Below are 18,534 nucleotides of genomic sequence, written 5' to 3'. Positions count from 1 at the left end.
AAAAGTCTCTAGAGAGGTTTTCAGAAAAACTTGATACATAATAATTTGTTCCTAACAAATAAAATTTATCAAACGCTGAATCAATAGATGCATGTTAAGGAGTTAAACTATTAACATTACTTCATACAATAATCTTTTATAAGTCACCGAGTGCTTTAAGATAGCGTTCGAAAGCACAAATGTTTTGAATATAATAAATGAGACAGCTTTGTCCCATTTAAATCATACGTTAAACGGTTAAGGCAAATAGATAAGGCTGCTCATGATAAACAAACTTTCAGATTTATTTAAATGTATTGAATTTGGGATATGGACAAGGTTAACCTTTCTCATTATTTTCTGTTTCCTATTTTAAATGAAACACGTCAGACAATTAAAAGCAATCATCAGAAACCAATAAACGAATAATAATGAACTCACAACGCGTTGAATACATTTTCACAATGTAATCTTATTTTATTACAGTGATCGGATAGATTGTATTCGTTGCAATAATTAGAGGGCCATTTTATAAGATTAAAGCGATTTTTCAACATTGGTTAAATTTAGTTTTTCAATCATAGTTTATATTAATATACTTATTTCTACTAGAGATACCGTTTTATTATATTTTTAAAAAGACTAACCATATTAAAGCACTCATTGGTAACATTACATTTCTATATCTTCAGGTATTTTATTTACTCGATAAACTACGCCTGATCACTGGTCAGAATGAAACCAATTTCGGAAATTATACCATAGTATTGAAATTAATAATAATTTATCGTATATAAACAATTTATATACGTTTCTCCAACTAATTAGAAGTACACTATATTCTATCAGAAGCAAAAAAAGGTATTTTACTGTCTTTTCTCCCATCCTTTACTTTCTGTTTATAAAGATAATTATCCTCTCAAAGATCTTATTGTTAATATAATTTCATGTATCAATTTCGTAAATTAAAACCCGCTAGAAGTTCTTGACTTATTCCAACCGGAGGGATGTTAGGCCGTTTTGCTCCACATACGGTCACTTACACAGACGACATTGCATAATTTGCACGCATTTTTTCAATGCAATGAAATTATTGTTAAGAAATATCTTTTGTGTCTAAAATAAATAGGATTTTTCAATCGAAAATTACCTTGAAAGTCAAGGTTAAATATTTAAGATTTTTAATGAACGGCGAGTTGTAAGAAATGATACCATCATTTATCCTGGATAAACATAGCAAATTTTGAAATGGGTCCAGAAGTTTTTATATTTATTCGTTACAAACATACAAACAATACAGAATAAATGTAAAAATGTTTTCTTTTTTTTGACGTTCATAAGTGTTCATTGTGTTAGCTATATGAACAAATGAATTTGACTTTGACTTTACAAATTTCAAAAGTAGTAGAACAGTTAATTCCGATTTTGGGGTAATAAGTAAGAATATAAATTTGAAAACTCAAGTTTCTCTTTACAATTATTATAGGGAATTCTAACTATTATAGACATAGGTAGGTATAATCCTAAATTTGTTAAAAATCCTTTGTCCCATTTATTCTTTCGCAAGTACCACGTGAGTGATAAAGACAAAACATTATATCACTAAAAAGAACTTATTTCGTTAGTGATAATTTTGGTACATTATACGTTTAAATCAAATTAATGTTTTGAAGGCTATTTTTAGGTACATGAAATGTATAGAGCTATTTAATATCGAAGCAAGATTTCGTAATCTTCGTATCCGTTTTCGTATGTCTTAAGTTTCAAAATGTTGCTACACGGATGGTTATTTGATCTCTACATATAAGGAAATTAATAGCCACATCTTTTTTATTTGTTATAAAATGTATAAGAATTATTTCAGAGTTGTGTTGGACTAGTGGCAGAAACCACAAATGTCCAACCATAAATCACGATAGCATACAGAAATTGTAGCGCCACTGTTTATTGTTTAGTTTTATTTATTGTTATTTTATAATTGCCCCAAAAAATCTATCTCCTTAGCAACCTTATAGCCTAGCGGTCTTATTAAGTTGCAGCTAGGTGAGGGGTACCGGGTTCGATTCCCGGTTTGGCCTAAACCGTACATGGAGGATACGGTCGAATTTCTAAAGACAAGCACGAATTATAAAAAATCCTATACTTGACGCTGGCTAATGCACAAATCGTGCCAGAGCCATAAAAAACAAAAAAAATATTGCCCCCAAAAAATCTATCTCCTTCAAAGCCTAAGATGTTGAAAGCAATAATGAATTATAAATATATTTAATTTTGTAATATTGAATCCTTGTTCAATTGACTTATAAGAGCTAGCTTTCATTTGAAGATTTATTATTTTAAAAGCAAAGGCTCTGACACAACAAATGAATTAATAGAATTAAGATTTGAATTTGATTTGATTCTAATTTATACGAGAGAGTAGAGTAGAATTATTTATGATTTCATTTGATAGTCTGTGGTCTCAAGCTTTTGAAGCGTTTTTGTCCACAGATTAAATTAGGAAAGTGCCGGTTTGTCGTAATAATGAAAAATGTTAATTGAAAGTAAATAGTAATTATTATTACACACCGTTTCTGTGTCATGATAATAACACACCAAGAACATTTAGAGCGTAGAGTTTTAATACGAAAACACATTTAATTAAAATCCGGCGATTTGTTTTTGGTAAAAAATTTAATCTACATAGATGTACGTACATTAAAATATATTAGACAAAATAAAAGGGTTATGGTAAAAAAGGGGAAGGTGAATGTAATTATCAACCAAAACCGTGCACAAAGCTAGGAAAACAGAAACAGAAAATTCCCTGACCACGACCCAGGCTTGTGACTCTACTGTATGAGTGGAGAAGAAAAAACTCGTAGAATATAATATACAACTGTTAATTTCTTCACTAGACGAATCAAAATGTGATATCACACATTTTTTTGAAGTTTTTTAAGTTAAATAAAATATATGTTTTCACTAATGTTGCAATTAATAAACAAATACTGGATGTCATACTAAGTATTTAGTCTTTCTAGACAACTCAGACAACAGCTATGTTTCACCGGCGTTATCTAAGTCAATCAATAGACTTATCACAATAGTGGATAGCCTTTTGTCTTATTCAGTTACTAGATGTTAACGAGATGAGATTAACTTAAAAACTTAGTTGTTTTTCTTTTGACAATAAAACCTGATAATAACGTGCGAAATTTTTTTTCGTCAGTCGTTCGTAAGTTATGTGAAATGGACATTTCGGTCATTCTATCTATGAAAATAAGAAAGCCTACATAAACTTATTGGTAAAGTGGTGTTAGTGTGGGATTCTTAACCCATAGTTTTGATCTCGGCTGTGCACTAATGCATTTATGTACGTAACTAATAGTTATTGATACACTGAATTTCATTACTGTATTGCACATTTTGATGAAAGAAATGTATATAATTTTATTTAATTGCATAATAAAAACGTGAAATTCGCGAATTAAAATTTTTGAACGTTGAAATTAATTCTTACAATTTTCTGTTTCAAATTAAGAAGTGGATTTTTATTAATCTCGTGTATCATGTAAGCAAGTGTTAACAAAACTGATTTTATTATATCAGTAGTAGTATAGTAAATAGCATTTCTATAATTAGTTACATGGCTTTATACTAAAGTATGTATTTGTCGTGGTAAAAATCTGGAACACACATGACAATATAATGCTTGCTTATGTAAGAAATTACGATGTACAGAGGGAAATATAAAAATATGGGATTTGCGTTCCCTAATTGCTATCATTTTATAAAAGCCAAGAGGCTGATTCCAAATGGATTTAAAAAAATGTAAGAAATCCCTTTTCATTCCCAATCACGCCATACATACCTGAACATTGTCTAAAAGGCTCGTGAAAGTAATAATGTCAAATGCAGTAATGAACCAATATCAAAGAACAAAAGGGACCTTGGAATGTTAGAAACATGACAGTCGGACAAAAATGAACGATTTACGAAATTCTAAGTACAATACCTTTACGCTGGGGGCTTACATATTCACGAAATATGAACTTAGATATAATTCATACTGAAATATTTTATATATAGGGTACGTAATAAATAAAGAAGAGTAAGTCTCTATGATTGATGGTTGATATTGAGTTTCGAGGTTTTTTATGAAGATTACTTGAACAGAAGATGCCTTCATCATCAGTTTTATTCTTGAATTCTCTCTTTATATCTAAAAGAATATTAAAAAGAAATGTTTATTATTTGAAGGTAACGTTTTGAGCTGCAAAACCCTTCCGTTCTCTCATCTTGTTTTATTATTACTTGTGTAACCTACTTACTTTTTGTTTTTTGTTTCTATATGTATAATTATGTGTATTATGGCAATGAAGTATAAATAAATAAATAAGGAAGGTAATAATGATGACATATTTAAATATATTTTTTTCCACCGTCACATACTACTATTTATTTACATAAATAAAAAATATATTATTAATATGTCTTTTTGAACATAACTCAAGTGGATAACAGCAATTTTACATACTTTTGGAATAGTAAAACCAAAACTACTCACCTAACTGTGACAAAGCGAAATTCCTTTAACGCTGTATAATATACACAATTATTAGTCTACGGCACTATCTGTTTCAGTGAAGGGTTTACTTTCAAAAGACACAAATAAACATTTAAACGATTTAGATTGTTTTAAGATTTTAAATAAAGACAATTTGAATCTGCATACTAATGTTTATTGTTTATGGTAAATACGTTTAGGTTTAGAAATTTTGATCATAGGTATGTAGTGTCGGATTTTAGAGCTCTGAGATATTGACCGAGGGTTTTTTATTCTAGATAAAAATAATATATTATTTTATTATTATTTATACTTAGTAAAACTATTTATGATGTAGAAAATTATAATTGAGTTTATGGATCATTAAGTTTAATGGCATTAACAATAAAATATATTATACATTGTATTTAGTGGTTAACCAAATAAGAACAGAGTAGAACGAATGAAATGGAAATGGACAGGAAACATTATGAGAGAAGATAAAGATAAATACAGGGGGCCTATGTCCAAGGACAAGTTATATAACAGAAATTAACCGGCGATAAATTATTTGTGTTTTTTTTAGTGTTAATTTATTAGTAGTTCAATTTTTTAAGTATAAGTAATTACAGCAATTAAGGCTTTTAATATTATTACTTCAAATGAAGTTGAATTTATAATAGATACTGATCAAAATTAATACGTGGTAGACTTGGTGGTGGAAATTAAATTAGGTCAGGACAAATAAATTTATTAAAACAAAGAGAAAGAGTTAATCTTAAAATGTGACTATAATTTAATCAAGGTAAAATTATAGTATATTTATATAGCTATAGGTATTTTAAATCATTGTAGTTACAAAATTAATAATCTCTTGGTTATTGATTTCATATCTGATATTACCAAAGCTTCAGGAACTGTTTGCATTATCTCAAACCGGTTCAAACTCTGAAAGTTGAATATAGAGCATTTTGAATTTGCGCCTTGCGATACCCCTCGAAAGCGAAAGTACTGTAGGACTGCAGTGCTATGCCTTTTTTCTTCGCTCCGCCACTCATGCCGCTCATATATATATCAGAGCTGAGATCCAACACGCATCATTCGCATTCAGAACTTCGTTGACTTCAGTGCAACCAACAAACGTAGCATCATGAAGCTCATGGTGTGTGTCTAATTTAAATTGTGCTTGTGCTAGTGCTCATGTGATCGTTAATTTAATTTTCTGGATTTGCCATTTTGATGGTCAATAAGGAAATGATACAGTTACATAAAGCAATTGAACATAAATATCATACACATATAACATCTATATATATATATCCTTCAATTACTTTTGTGAAAGACGGGAGATACAAACTGTTGTTGAGAGTAAAAAGTACTATAAATATGTTCTAATTTTAACTTTGGTTTCAGCTCGTGGCCGCCAGTCTGGTGGCTGTCCTGGCTCTCTCTCTCGCCGAAGAAGCCAAGGCAGCAGAAAAAGAAGTGGCAGTAACCGACAACAAGGTGGCGGCTGACGACAAAAAACATGAAAAACGTGGTCTCATAGGTCTCGGATACGGGCACGGAGGATTTGACAGTGGCTTCGGAGGAAGCTATGGAGGAAGCTATGGAGGCGGTTTTGGCGGTGGTTACGGCGGTTACGGTGGTAACGGTGGTTACGGTGGTAACGGTGGTTACGGTGGTTACGGTGGACACGAGGAAGTTCACAAAACCGTTACTGTTGTAAAGAACGTTCCTGTTCCTTACCCAGTTGAAAAACACATCCCATACCCAGTCGAGAAACACGTTCCTGTACCTGTCAAGGTGCCAGTGCCCCAACCTTACCCCGTAGTTAAGCACGTCCCATACACCGTTAAGGAACTAGTCAAAGTGCCTGTGCACGTTCCTCAGCCTTACCCAGTAGAGAAAAAAGTGCCCTACCCAGTTCATGTCCCTGTTGACAGACCAGTCCCAGTCAAAGTGTACGTTCCTCAACCCTACCCAGTGGAAAAGGAAGTACCGTACCCAGTAAAGGTTCATGTACCTGCTCCTTACCCAGTTGAAAAGAAGGTCCCCTACCCAGTAAAGGTTCCAGTTCATGTACCCGCTCCCTACCCCGTTATCAAGGAGGTCCACGTACCATACAAGGTCCACGTTGACAGGCCTTACCCTGTACACATCTCCAAACCTGTGCCTTACCCAGTAGAAAAGCCTGTACCCTACCCCGTTGAGAAGCCAGTCCCTTACCCCGTCAAGGTCCCAGTTGACCGCCCTGTACCAGTGCACGTTGAAAAACCAGTCCCCTACCCCGTGAAAGTCCACGTACCAGCGCCATACCCAGTTGAGAAACACATTCCCGTGCCAGTCGAGAAACACGTCCCAGTGCCCTACAAAGTCTTGGTAGACAGACCTTACCCAGTACACATTGAGAAACACGTTCCCGTTCATGTTGAGAAGCCAGTGCCCTACCCCGTTAAGGTACCTGTTTTCGTCGGCCACGGTCACGAGTACGGTCATCATGAAAGCTATTAATGGCTGCAGGAAGAGAAGGCTCTATTGTGATATATAAATGTAAGATTAGCACAAATATTATAGTTAAGCCAGTGAGCCGTCAGAGAGTATGTCAAATCGATCTCTACACATACTACTCTGAGGCTAGACTGTTTTGCACTGATACGACTTGCTTAATAGATTTTTTGTTATATTATTTTTTGTATGAAACCTGATCAGTTGTTGCGTTGTATAATTTTGAGTTGATGTACCTGTTACTTTATAAACGAAAAAATGTTACCATTTATAGAAAAGTTACCTGTATTTTATAAGTAATAAACTTGGCCATGCCAAAAATGAACGATTGCTTTCATTGATTCCTCTGTTATTTTGCATAATTACGTGCAGTATGTTATTATTCGATCCGTAGACCGTAAGTATTTGCGAAATACGACATAATACGGCCTAGATTAGTATCGCATCGCAAGCCACTCGGATCGCCGCTAGTTAAATGGTGTCGAAACATTTGACAATAAACGCATACACTGTTTTGCGTAACTGACATAAGTAAATCTATATAAGTCAAATTTCATAATGACTTTAATATATTTCTCAAAATAACTTAATAACATTTGAAGAACCTTGAAGCTGGTTTTCTAATAACATACATCTATGGTTCGCAATTATTTCGTTAGAATCCGCTGTTTTCACAATTCACTAATAAGATACATTCAATTATACTGGTGTTTAATAATTTTTATTTATTTGAAAATAGAACACAATCTAAGTACTACTAAATCTGAGCTTTTTGATTTATTTGGTCTTTAAATTTGATGAATATTTTAGTTAGCGAACATGAATCTTTAGGTTGCGAACACAGCTAAGTACCTACATGATATTTCGCTTTATCTTTGATCTCCATAATGAAAGTTGTCAGTGAAGCTGGCTAATCGAAACATTACTGATTAGTGTTATGACATTATACGAAAAGGTGAACTGATGAGGCTTTAACCTATAGCAACATACTAACGTGTCTCGGTTTTTTATCTTTTACACGTCATGATTTGACTTAAATAATTTACACACAAAAATGCACTTAAGATACTTTTTGATTGTAATGAAATGTATGTATTATTGCTATACAAACATTTATTCTGCACACAATATAAAATTATTACCAAACACTTTTCATTTCACAAAGAGGTTTTACTTGCATTAAATTAATAATTATAAATATAAATAGCAAATGTAATGAATAGTTCGATGCTTAGTAATTATATTCAATTATTTCAAAACTACTATTGCATTTACACTTATGCTTACAAGTTTTACAACGTGAAAATTTCGCTTGATCTATGTCGGAGATGAGAATGTTTAGTTTTATTATGAACGTACAGTATTTATAATTATGTAAAAGATTGAAATAAAGTTATACGCCCTTGACTTGCGGACTGGAAGTAAATGTAAATTTAGCATTAATTTAACTTCTTTTCTGACATTCATAAGTGTACTTGTTTACCTATACAAAAAGTTATTTTGAGTTTGATTTATATAATTTCATCCTAAAAGGCATATTTTATGATTGATTTATTTTCAATAATTATATTATAGTAATGTGTAATCATATTAAATGAATGTTAAAAAAAATATCAATAATAAGTTATCACTGCTTAGCTGCTTACTAATTTAAAATTATTTATATAACTCATTTATTAGCACCTTTCATAATTAGTTTCATTAGAATTTTGAAAGTGAGCCTTGAAACTAAATGTATTTTAATAAGAAAGTGAACACTGTCGGAGCAATTACTTTATCTTATTATAATAATGTTCTTAAAATGTAATAGGTACAAATAGTGTTATGTAACATGTAACAATGTGTTTAGAATCTGGTACAATACATATAACGTGCTCGGTGTATTAAATAACATTTTATTACTTTACATGTTTAATATACTCTCTGAATGTTGCACAACTTTCGGTGAAAATAAATTTGACTGTAGGTAATTATAATTTAACTTTAATAAAGGTATTTATTTTACAAAAAATCTTTTTTAAATAGCGCTTGTTTAGGAATTTTCAAACAAATGAACGTGACGACAATTTAATCTGGTTTTGACGTTTGGACGTTAGAATATTTTATTAAATGATAAAATATTTCATGTCACATTGTAGCTAGACTAACTATTAATACGAACTTTAAGTTAATTTATACATAAAGGAAGTTCAATCTGAGCAAAGATCAAGTTAAATCTGCGTTGGTCTAAGGAGCATTCTCCAAAACGTACATCAAAAAATATTATTGTTGCCAGAACATAAATATTTTGCAGTTAGTTAGATTTTATCTGTTCTGGTTCTGAAATACCAGCGTTAATAATAATTAAAAACGACAGGATTTAGGTAAAGCAAATTTTTATATATTATATGAAAATAAAAATATAACATATAAATTACGTTACCAGGCTTAAACACAAACATAACCTGATTATTATGTATTTTTGTATATAGGTCTAGTCTAGAATTTCTAGGGTCTGAATTTTGCGTATTCCCGTGAACTGGTCTGCGTGCATATAGGTAAGTATATAGCCCTTGGCGACATTTTAGGTAACAACGTGACTAACTATAAATCAATAAAATTATTATCCGTCTAACTCTGGAATTATCATAAAGTAGAGCTTTCTTATTACAAAACGTCAACTACACTGTGCAACTGTACGGCGGTAATGTTTTACGTAATTTGCGATACTTACCATTTTAAGTATTGCATCACCGTTAATATTGGCTATAAAATATTATATTTTCATTTAATTATGTATATTTTTGAATTAATTACGGTTAAACGAGCTTGACGGTTCTTTAAATGTATATTGGTTGATCATTTGCTCATTAGGTCATGACATGTGCAAATTATACTTAAGGTGTGAAATAAAGTGGTACTAGTAATACAAGAGAAAAATGTTTTATTACTAAGAAATACTCAATTAAAACAGTTGAATTTACAAATACATTTTCAATAAAACCTCGATTTATAATTTATCCTTATAAAGTTGTACCACGTAGATTGTTTATAAATATTTCACTGGAAGTCAATGACCTGCGTGATTGCAATAGTTGAAGGTCACGATTCAGCCATTGTTTTAGCCGTACGCACAATATTTCCTAATGTTCCATTTGTATTGGTCACAATCTTGATTTAATTGTGAAGCTTTCAAAGGTATGCCTGAATAAATTTATAGTTTCGTTTCACATGTTTTTCCGTATCCTACAAAAACAGTCATGCGCTATATCTATCCGCTATATACATCCTATAAAAATATTTTTTTATATGCATACAGGAGTTTACTTAACTTGCGTTAAGTCCTTCCTTAAATAGTTTAAAGGTAAATATCGCGCAATACTTAAATAAGTATTTATTATTTATTTCGTAATCCTACAGCTAAGATAAATTATATGATATACATAACAAAAAATAATTGTATTAAAGATATAGCCAAAGATGGAATACATAATATATACGAAAAAGTTCAAACATTTACAAAAGTAAAAATATTAAATACATTTAACTAAGTTATACCTAATTCGGCTGTGTTGTGCGATGGTGTGAAAGTGAGGGTGTGTATACTAAATGTTCAGATAACGATATAATACTAATATAGTGTGATATTAGCACATAGATGTATGTAACGTGTCATTGTTGCGAGAAAAGCTTATAACTTTTTGTTAAGTAAATGTGGCATAATTGCATCAGTTCCTTGTTACCGCGGGAAATTACTTATAATCTGTTCCTATGTAATTAAGATATTCTTTGTGGTTAGATGAATTTTACGATTGAATAAACCAATATTTACTTTACACTTAAGTATCAAACTATTTATACCTACTAAAATGTGTGTAAAGCACGCGAAACGTCGGACAAATTTAAAATTATGTCAAATAGTTGTAAATTTATAATAATACATAACTTTAATCCGGTAAAAAGCGTTTTTCTTTACCGTTTATAATATTAAAACTTACGATTAAGTCTCATCTTAGACTACTAACTAAATATCTAATGGCCTCCAAAGTTGACTATATATTATAACGTGTTCATTTTGTTCATATAGTTTCTTGCCTTAATATAAAATCCAATTTATCAAGTATGACTATTTTGAAAAGCGTGCTTATTTAGGACAAGTTGCACAATATAATTGTACCGAGTTTGTCATTTGGTAAAGACATCAATACCCTGAGTGATTTAAAACCAATCATGTTAGGCAATAATTACTGTGGTTACTGTCAGTGCTGGATTTAAAAAGTGGAGGGCCCGTTAAGGCTTAAGGGCCCTGACTGTAAGGACTCTAAGATAACATACACATCTTAAATAATGATTTAAAACCATCCAAAGTAACCTAAAATAGTAGTACATGTTTAATTATTTAACATTATTTTTTTAATTAGGCTAAATTAATAGTTTTTTAAACTATTATTTATTTTTTAATTTTTAGTTAAATTTTTTTCATTTTTTTTTCGGCTTATTGCATTGTCATCGATTTTTGACAGGTGCGCAAAGTTTGAATTAAATTTGTCCGTTGAAAATGGGTCAAAATTTAGTCCGAAGGAGTCGGTTACATACATACATACAGGTGAAGCTAATATAAAGCGTGTAATAAGGGTTGTGGGTTGGTTGTTGTTTAAAAATCTGTAAAAACGTTCCTAGAAATTTTCCATACTAAGACGTCATCTTTTTTAAATTTCAGCTAGAGTGGTACCGAAATGCATAATTTTTTTTAGAATCAATGAAAAATGATTGCGATATAAAACTGATAAGGACGTACGACCAGTACCTTCGTATCATACAGCTTTTTTAAATATTGTTCTTCTTTCGTATTTAGATTTTAGACATTGCAGTAGAATTGTTATTTGTTAGGGCCCTACAAGACGTTACGCTTTGTCCGGAACTGTTACGCCAGGATATTCGATACATCAATATTAAGTTTTAATTAACAATTTCGAAATATATCCTTACTCGTAAAAATATCACAGTCTCACAGTATTAATAGGTCCGGTTCATATTTGCACTTATATATTTTTACAATATCCGCAGACATGTTCCTGTTTCACCATTTTTGAGATTAGCCTTGACTGACCCTTGTATTAAACTTTTCAATGCACACAGAATTATTTTCTAAGAAGACTAGTTAATTGTTTTTGGTATACTGATTTTTTTATAGAACGGGCAGGATGATACGCCGCCCATGGACACTCTCAATGCCGAGGGTAGAAAGTGTCGGCACTCTACGTTTTTTAAGTCTGGAGAAATAAAAAGTTATTTTTGTTCTCTTTTATTTCAACATTCACTTTAATAAAAAGCATCGATATTGCTTCAATTATAACCAACCAACTGCGCTTCTAATACGCTGCTCTTAATAAAGAGTTAGGTTTAAAGACTTTTATTCCCATAACAGACAAGAGTCACTTACATGAGAACTTATATACAAAAGATACAATTTATCACGTCGTGGGTCATTGAAGAGCTTCAAGGATCAATAAGCGAAGTAGAACTTGGGGGGACTTTCATTTACGCAGGTAACTGGGATCAGTCAAGAGTTAGTTATAAAAGATAATTTAAATTAAAAGGAATTTAAATAGTTTATAATTCAGAAATTATAATTTAAAGATAAGATATTGTTTTAAGAATTATTCCTACAGAACGAAGCACACTGCATACGCAAATAGAATTACCTTACATTTTAATGAATTAATGCCATCTAGTGGTTGGAAATAGAATGAAATGAAACGTTTGTTTTACGTATGTTATTAAGCGAAAGGCTTCATATGTGCATTTGAAGTAACCGTATATGGTCGTAGTTACAAAAGAATCCGCTTAAAGAATGGCAGCACTGTCGTATTCGCACGCACTAACTGGTTTTTATGCTTAATTTAGAGAAATATACACAACTTACCAAAAATCGGTGCTTATTAAGAACTTACCTGAAAAATAGAAATTATAACATTAAATATGCGTTTTATTACATACAATAATTAAAAAAATAAAAATAAATCAGTGGCGCTTCATGAACCTGTTTAGGTCTGGGCCTCAGATTTCTGTATGTGTTTCATGATAATCTAATAGGCAAGTAGGTGATGAACCTCCTGTGCCTGACACACGCCGTCGAATTTTAGGTCCAAGGCACGGTTTCCTGACGATGTTTTCTTCAACGTTCGAGCAAATGTTAAATGCGCACATAGAAAGAAAGTCCATTGGTGCACAGCCGTGGATCGAACTAACGGCCTCAAGGGCGAGAGAGCTGAAGCCACAATGCAACAGTAAAAACATTCCGCTCAGCCACAATGCTCCTTGATATTAAGCTTTTCTTTCAGGCAATTCGAATAATGTAGGACAAAAGGCAAATATTGCCTTATCTAATTTTAGTAGACGGTTATTAAACAAACTTTCAGAGAAGGTTAGTAAAATAGGAAAGAGTTTTGGGATTTTCTTAATTATTTTGTTTTGGTAAAAAGTAGTGATTATATATTTAAAAAAAAAACTAATTTCAATATAAAAACATTTCTATTTTATACATTGCATTGCTCAAAGAATTATTCACACCTAAAATTATTTCCATGTTCCGCTATATCTACATGAATTTTTGCGTTCGCAATGCGAAATGCCCCAGGAACTTCATAATAATAACCAGAAGTAATAAAAAATTAATGATTGACGAGCGAGGCGCCCGACGGTCAACTGTGAGAACTGAGTTCGAAACCTGGCTATACACCAATGGATTTTTCTATATACGTAATTTATTAATTACTACTAGTGTCCTTTATATACATAATAACGTATAATCGAAAGTAGAACGTTTAAGACACAAGAATCGAAGGCGTGTTTTGCTTATGACACAGGTTTTCCCAGTTTAAGTTACCGATGCAAAATTAAATGTGTAAGACACATGTATATTATGCATATGTATTGTATTATTTGGTGACGAATTAATATTATTTTATTTAAGAAATGAAGAAAATTCAAGACCATGTTCCATTTTTAATTAACCCTTATTATTTATAAATATCGTAACAGTTATATCTAAGATTAATACATTATTTTATAAGCATAAGTTAAAATGCGCATGAGTTATTAGAATAAACGTGGCTCTTTCATAATCCTTTCATGTTCGATTTAATTGTTCAATTAGTTATAAATAGGATGTTTTTTTGTTGTCTGATTTACATTAAATAACTTGGTTATAAATTTGATTGATGAGGTATTTTGTAACGGCTTTGAAGTAATGCAAGATTTTTTCTTTTGCATAAGTATTATTTTGAATGATTTGATAGATGAAGATTCTTACAAGAGCTTCTAATAAAAAATATTTTAGTTATTTTATGTCATACCACTTAACCGTGTAAAAATATTTCCGACCTAGGCGTAAAAAATAATATAATTCCAAGTGAGAATTGGCGCAATTCATTTGTAAGCACTAGGATGAAAAATTTCATTTGTTTATGTAGATTTAAAATACAACAAAAAAACTCAAAAATTGCCAATTCCAGTTCCAATATTTGTATAAAAAGTTTTGGCGACACTGCTTTAAAAACTAGGACTATTGCATACCAGAATTTGAAAGTCTTGGTTGTTTTACGGGTATTTTCCAAAATCTGATGTAACTGTACAATTCTTATATTGTCGTAAGTTCTACATTTTGAAGAAAATATTATAATATATTTTTACATATACGTTTAATAAAATTTACTAAGCCAACATTTAAATTACAAAACGTCACGTTATACATGCCTCAGAACCTGTAACTATGATACTCATTACATGCGATTTATTTGTGCGTCTTATTTGATATAAAACGATTCAACCATGAAAGTAAATTATTTATTTATTTATTAACACTTCGTTGTATATACATAAATATAGTACAATTGACATCATTAAATAAAAAGGAGAGCAAGTGGCGGCCTTATCGCTTTCGAGCGATCTCTTCCAGGTAACCACTGTGAGAAAAGAAAAGAAAATAAAGTATTAAATTACATAAGGTAGGCAAGAAGTGAAAAAAATACATGTATTATTTATAGTTGTTGAGAAAAAGAAACTAAACAGGAACAAAAACAAACTAATAAAGGACACATGAAAAAAATTAATACCTAATAATATAAAGTGCACATAAATCATTATAATTTAATTTAAGATCAGTCTCACGTCAGTTAGTGGGTATTATTAAAGTTGGACAGGTAATATTTGTACAGAAGAAATTTAAAGGATTAATTTTGAATTGAACGGTTATCTTATAGTATACAAATAAATAAAATTAAATACTAAGATTTTGTTTCTAGGTAAGTTAACGATTCTTTGGCAAAAAGTTTTTAACAAGTCAATAATTTATCTGATAGTGTAACATAAAACTTGTAAGTTAGACGCTGGCGAGACGCGGTTTCCGGGATTACGCGATTGCTTATAAATCATACTGATGTTAAAAGGATATTTGGTAACAATCGAATATGTAATTTGAATAAAGTATTTTAGAATTTCCATAGAAAAACTGTAGCTAGAAAAATGCCTGTTTAATAAACTGTCTTTGAATGGCCTTAAACCTAAATAGGTATGGTCCATAATCTGTCATCTAAGAAACGTTAAAAGCGCCTCCGCTCTTGTATAAGGGCTACGGAGTCTGAACTAGAAATAGATTATGAAATTTTATTTTACAAAAATATAATTAGAAAAATTTGAGAATTACTATATATAATTGTAATAATTATTCAAATTATGTATAGTCAGGTAATATTTATTTAAATCGATATGATAAATTATATATACATCAACAGTAAGGATTTTAAATCAAATAGGGTTTTGACATACTAGTCATATTTAGGCCTAAGTCCTGATTCTGAATCTAATACCTAGGTAAGACAGCAATACTCTACGACAATTAATGTTTAGACGAGAATCGAACTGCTAGACTTCACCAACTGTGTTATCTACGAAACTGCGGTGACTATAAACATCCATCAAAAGTCATTTGAATATAGATAATTGTATCATTGATTCGATTAATTACATATATGATCACGGGTGACTGGCGATGTTAATTGTCAAACTGATGTCATAATTTTATAATCTAGTTCCGTAATTGTACAATCGTTATAAGCACGAATTAATAATTTAATACAGTTTTGGCACGAAAATTAATATTCGTGATCATAAGATAAGTTTTTTATTTAAACTTAAACATTTGACCGTGTCAAGTGAAGAAATACTGCTAGGTTTTTGAAGTTATACTTCTTTAGGCGCGTTATGAAAAATTAATGAGAGTGAAATTTTACGATGCGCGCGCACCGTGACACAAAATTAACAGAATGACGTTGCCCACGGAAGATGCTACGGCATTGGACATAATTTTAAAACAACATTCGAATAATAATAGAATTTATGTTACACTTTATGTAAGAGAATAATAATAAATATTTATTTATTTAATTTTTCAAATGTAAACTGAACTTTATTGACTATAATGACTCCTTTTCCAGTATTTGATTATTTTATTGTGATTAATTATTTGCATGCAATCAAAAACTATTTCTAATAATGCCAAAGAAGTATAACTTCTTACGCGCGTACATAAGTACACGCACCCTTTTTTATATATTCTATTGTTTTTTGGTTCATAATGTCACTTATAGGTGCCACCGGCAGTTACATCGTCTTATTAGGATGTGTTACATATATGACCTTATCTTGAAAGACTTTACCGGCCTTAAAAAGCTGTCCTGAAGGACGTAAAATATTACGCATTTTGTTTCGATATCTGATAATGAATGAATTTCACGCAATAAATAATACTTTATATCACTACTCATGACTTATGGTTTGTAAATTTACGATGAAGCTTAAGCGAGATTTGTATTTATATGGACTCTACTACTGAACTGATATTGATGATAAATATCTAGTAACAAAAGAGTTTCAAAAGAGAAAGAAATATTTGTATATAAATAATATAAAATATTTTCATACAAACTTTACACGTTTAATATGTTAGAGTCTTAGAAAGGTTACTTCGCAACATTGTCAATTGTGTGGGCAACTCAAATTGAAATTATCGCGATAAGACTGCCCGTAATCTATACTATGAGTCAGATTTAGTCGATATTAAGTTTATCTAAAAGCTCATAGAAATGTTTGTTGACGTTAATCTGTATTATATAGTATAATAAAATTTTTATATGTGATAATTCCCTTTACCTCTTAAAAGTCAAAAACATAATGTTTTTTAGAAATGTTAACTTTATACTCTTTCTCGATGTAAAAAAACGCGAAAGGTCGCCAGTATTCTAAATTGAAAATAAAAATGAATAAATCGCAGCTTTTTCTGTGAAAATGTTTTTATATATTAATTGATTCAAGGCGGGAAACCTTAGGCAATTTAATAGTTTTTAATATAAACTTATGAGTATAGAGTTTTCTTTTACAATATTTTTATCAGAATCAAGGGTGAGGAAAGCGTGAACAAGGTTAAATATTTAAAATTAAGCAATACACTAATTGTTTTTATTAATGTCTAGTAGAAACGCATAGGAATTGTGATTCATGTTAGACCATAAACAAGAATATAGAGCCTTTGTTAGGAAATTCTACAATCGTGATGTAATCGTTAATGTCTGGGAAATTAAGCTTTAATACAATCGAAGCTTTGCCGAGACGTAATCTTATTCAAATCGATTATTTCAGTCTTTCTACTACTTCCCACTTAGGTTTTAAAATAATGTACCACTGGTAGCAATTTGGTAATGATTTGATTTTTTAAATCGCGATGAAAACTGAAGTGGAAATAATGTAGAGTGTTATATAATTAATTTGCGATATTTGTTTTAAAATAAGTGTTGTTTGATGATTTGCTATTTTAAAAGAGGTACCGAGAGTTTTTGCGCCGGCTTTTTCTCTCGGCCTACACCCTCTGTCTTCTTTGCCGATGAGTAGGGATGCCTTAAAATTCAAATTTAATGACGTGGAATAAGTGACCTGTATCTTATGTTCCATAATAAACATATTTTATTTTTATTTTTTTATAGTACTTAAGATACTGTCGAAATAAACGCTTTTCTTACAAAAAAATCACTAAAATATGTAATAATTGAAGTATATGAGCAACAAATTGGTTTTTCCAGTTTGATTGAGAACAGAACAGCATCTCTGAGTTAATCACAGAAACGGGACACGATCAGACTTTCCGCACCAATCACAAATGCAGAAATTTTCATCCGTAACACTGTAATGTTTTATAGACAAATATTGAGGCTCCAAGATACAAAGAATCAGTTATTAGTCTTAAAACAAATCTACAGAAAACTCTGCTATACACATTTCATATAAAAGCTATAACGGAAACACTACGGTTTAATCAAAATTGACGAAAATATGAATATGAATTAGTGAATTACCAAATTCCTTGCCTTGAGTAGTTTTCTTGATCACATAATCAACGATTTTAATTACATTACAAAATCTATATACGAATTTCAAATCACGATATAATGAACAAAGACTCTTTCTTCTCATTAACATTATACTCA

At 30.8% G+C, this 18,534-nt stretch overlaps 2 protein-coding genes across 2 annotated transcripts in view; one reads left to right on the top strand and one right to left on the bottom strand.

Annotated features, from left to right (window-relative positions):
• LOC125063168 (angiotensin-converting enzyme) overlaps nt 1–18,534 on the bottom strand; it is an 82,093-nt gene that overhangs the window by 37,769 nt on the left and 25,790 nt on the right. The gene's annotated exons all lie outside the window — the stretch shown is intronic.
• LOC125063171 (skin secretory protein xP2-like) lies at nt 5,540–7,340 on the top strand. Its single transcript, XM_047669440.1, has 2 exons — nt 5,540–5,669; nt 5,921–7,340. Exons 1-2 carry the CDS (start codon nt 5,658–5,660, stop codon nt 7,019–7,021), a joined length of 1,113 nt encoding a protein of 370 aa, XP_047525396.1. The 5' UTR covers nt 5,540–5,657; the 3' UTR covers nt 7,022–7,340.

The sequence above is a fragment of the Pieris napi genome, chromosome 3 (assembly GCF_905475465.1).
Source record: "Pieris napi chromosome 3, ilPieNapi1.2, whole genome shotgun sequence".
Taxonomy (NCBI): domain Eukaryota; kingdom Metazoa; phylum Arthropoda; class Insecta; order Lepidoptera; family Pieridae; genus Pieris; species Pieris napi.
Note: the sequence above shows the minus strand (reverse complement) of the source record. Positions and strands in the feature narration are given on the sequence as shown.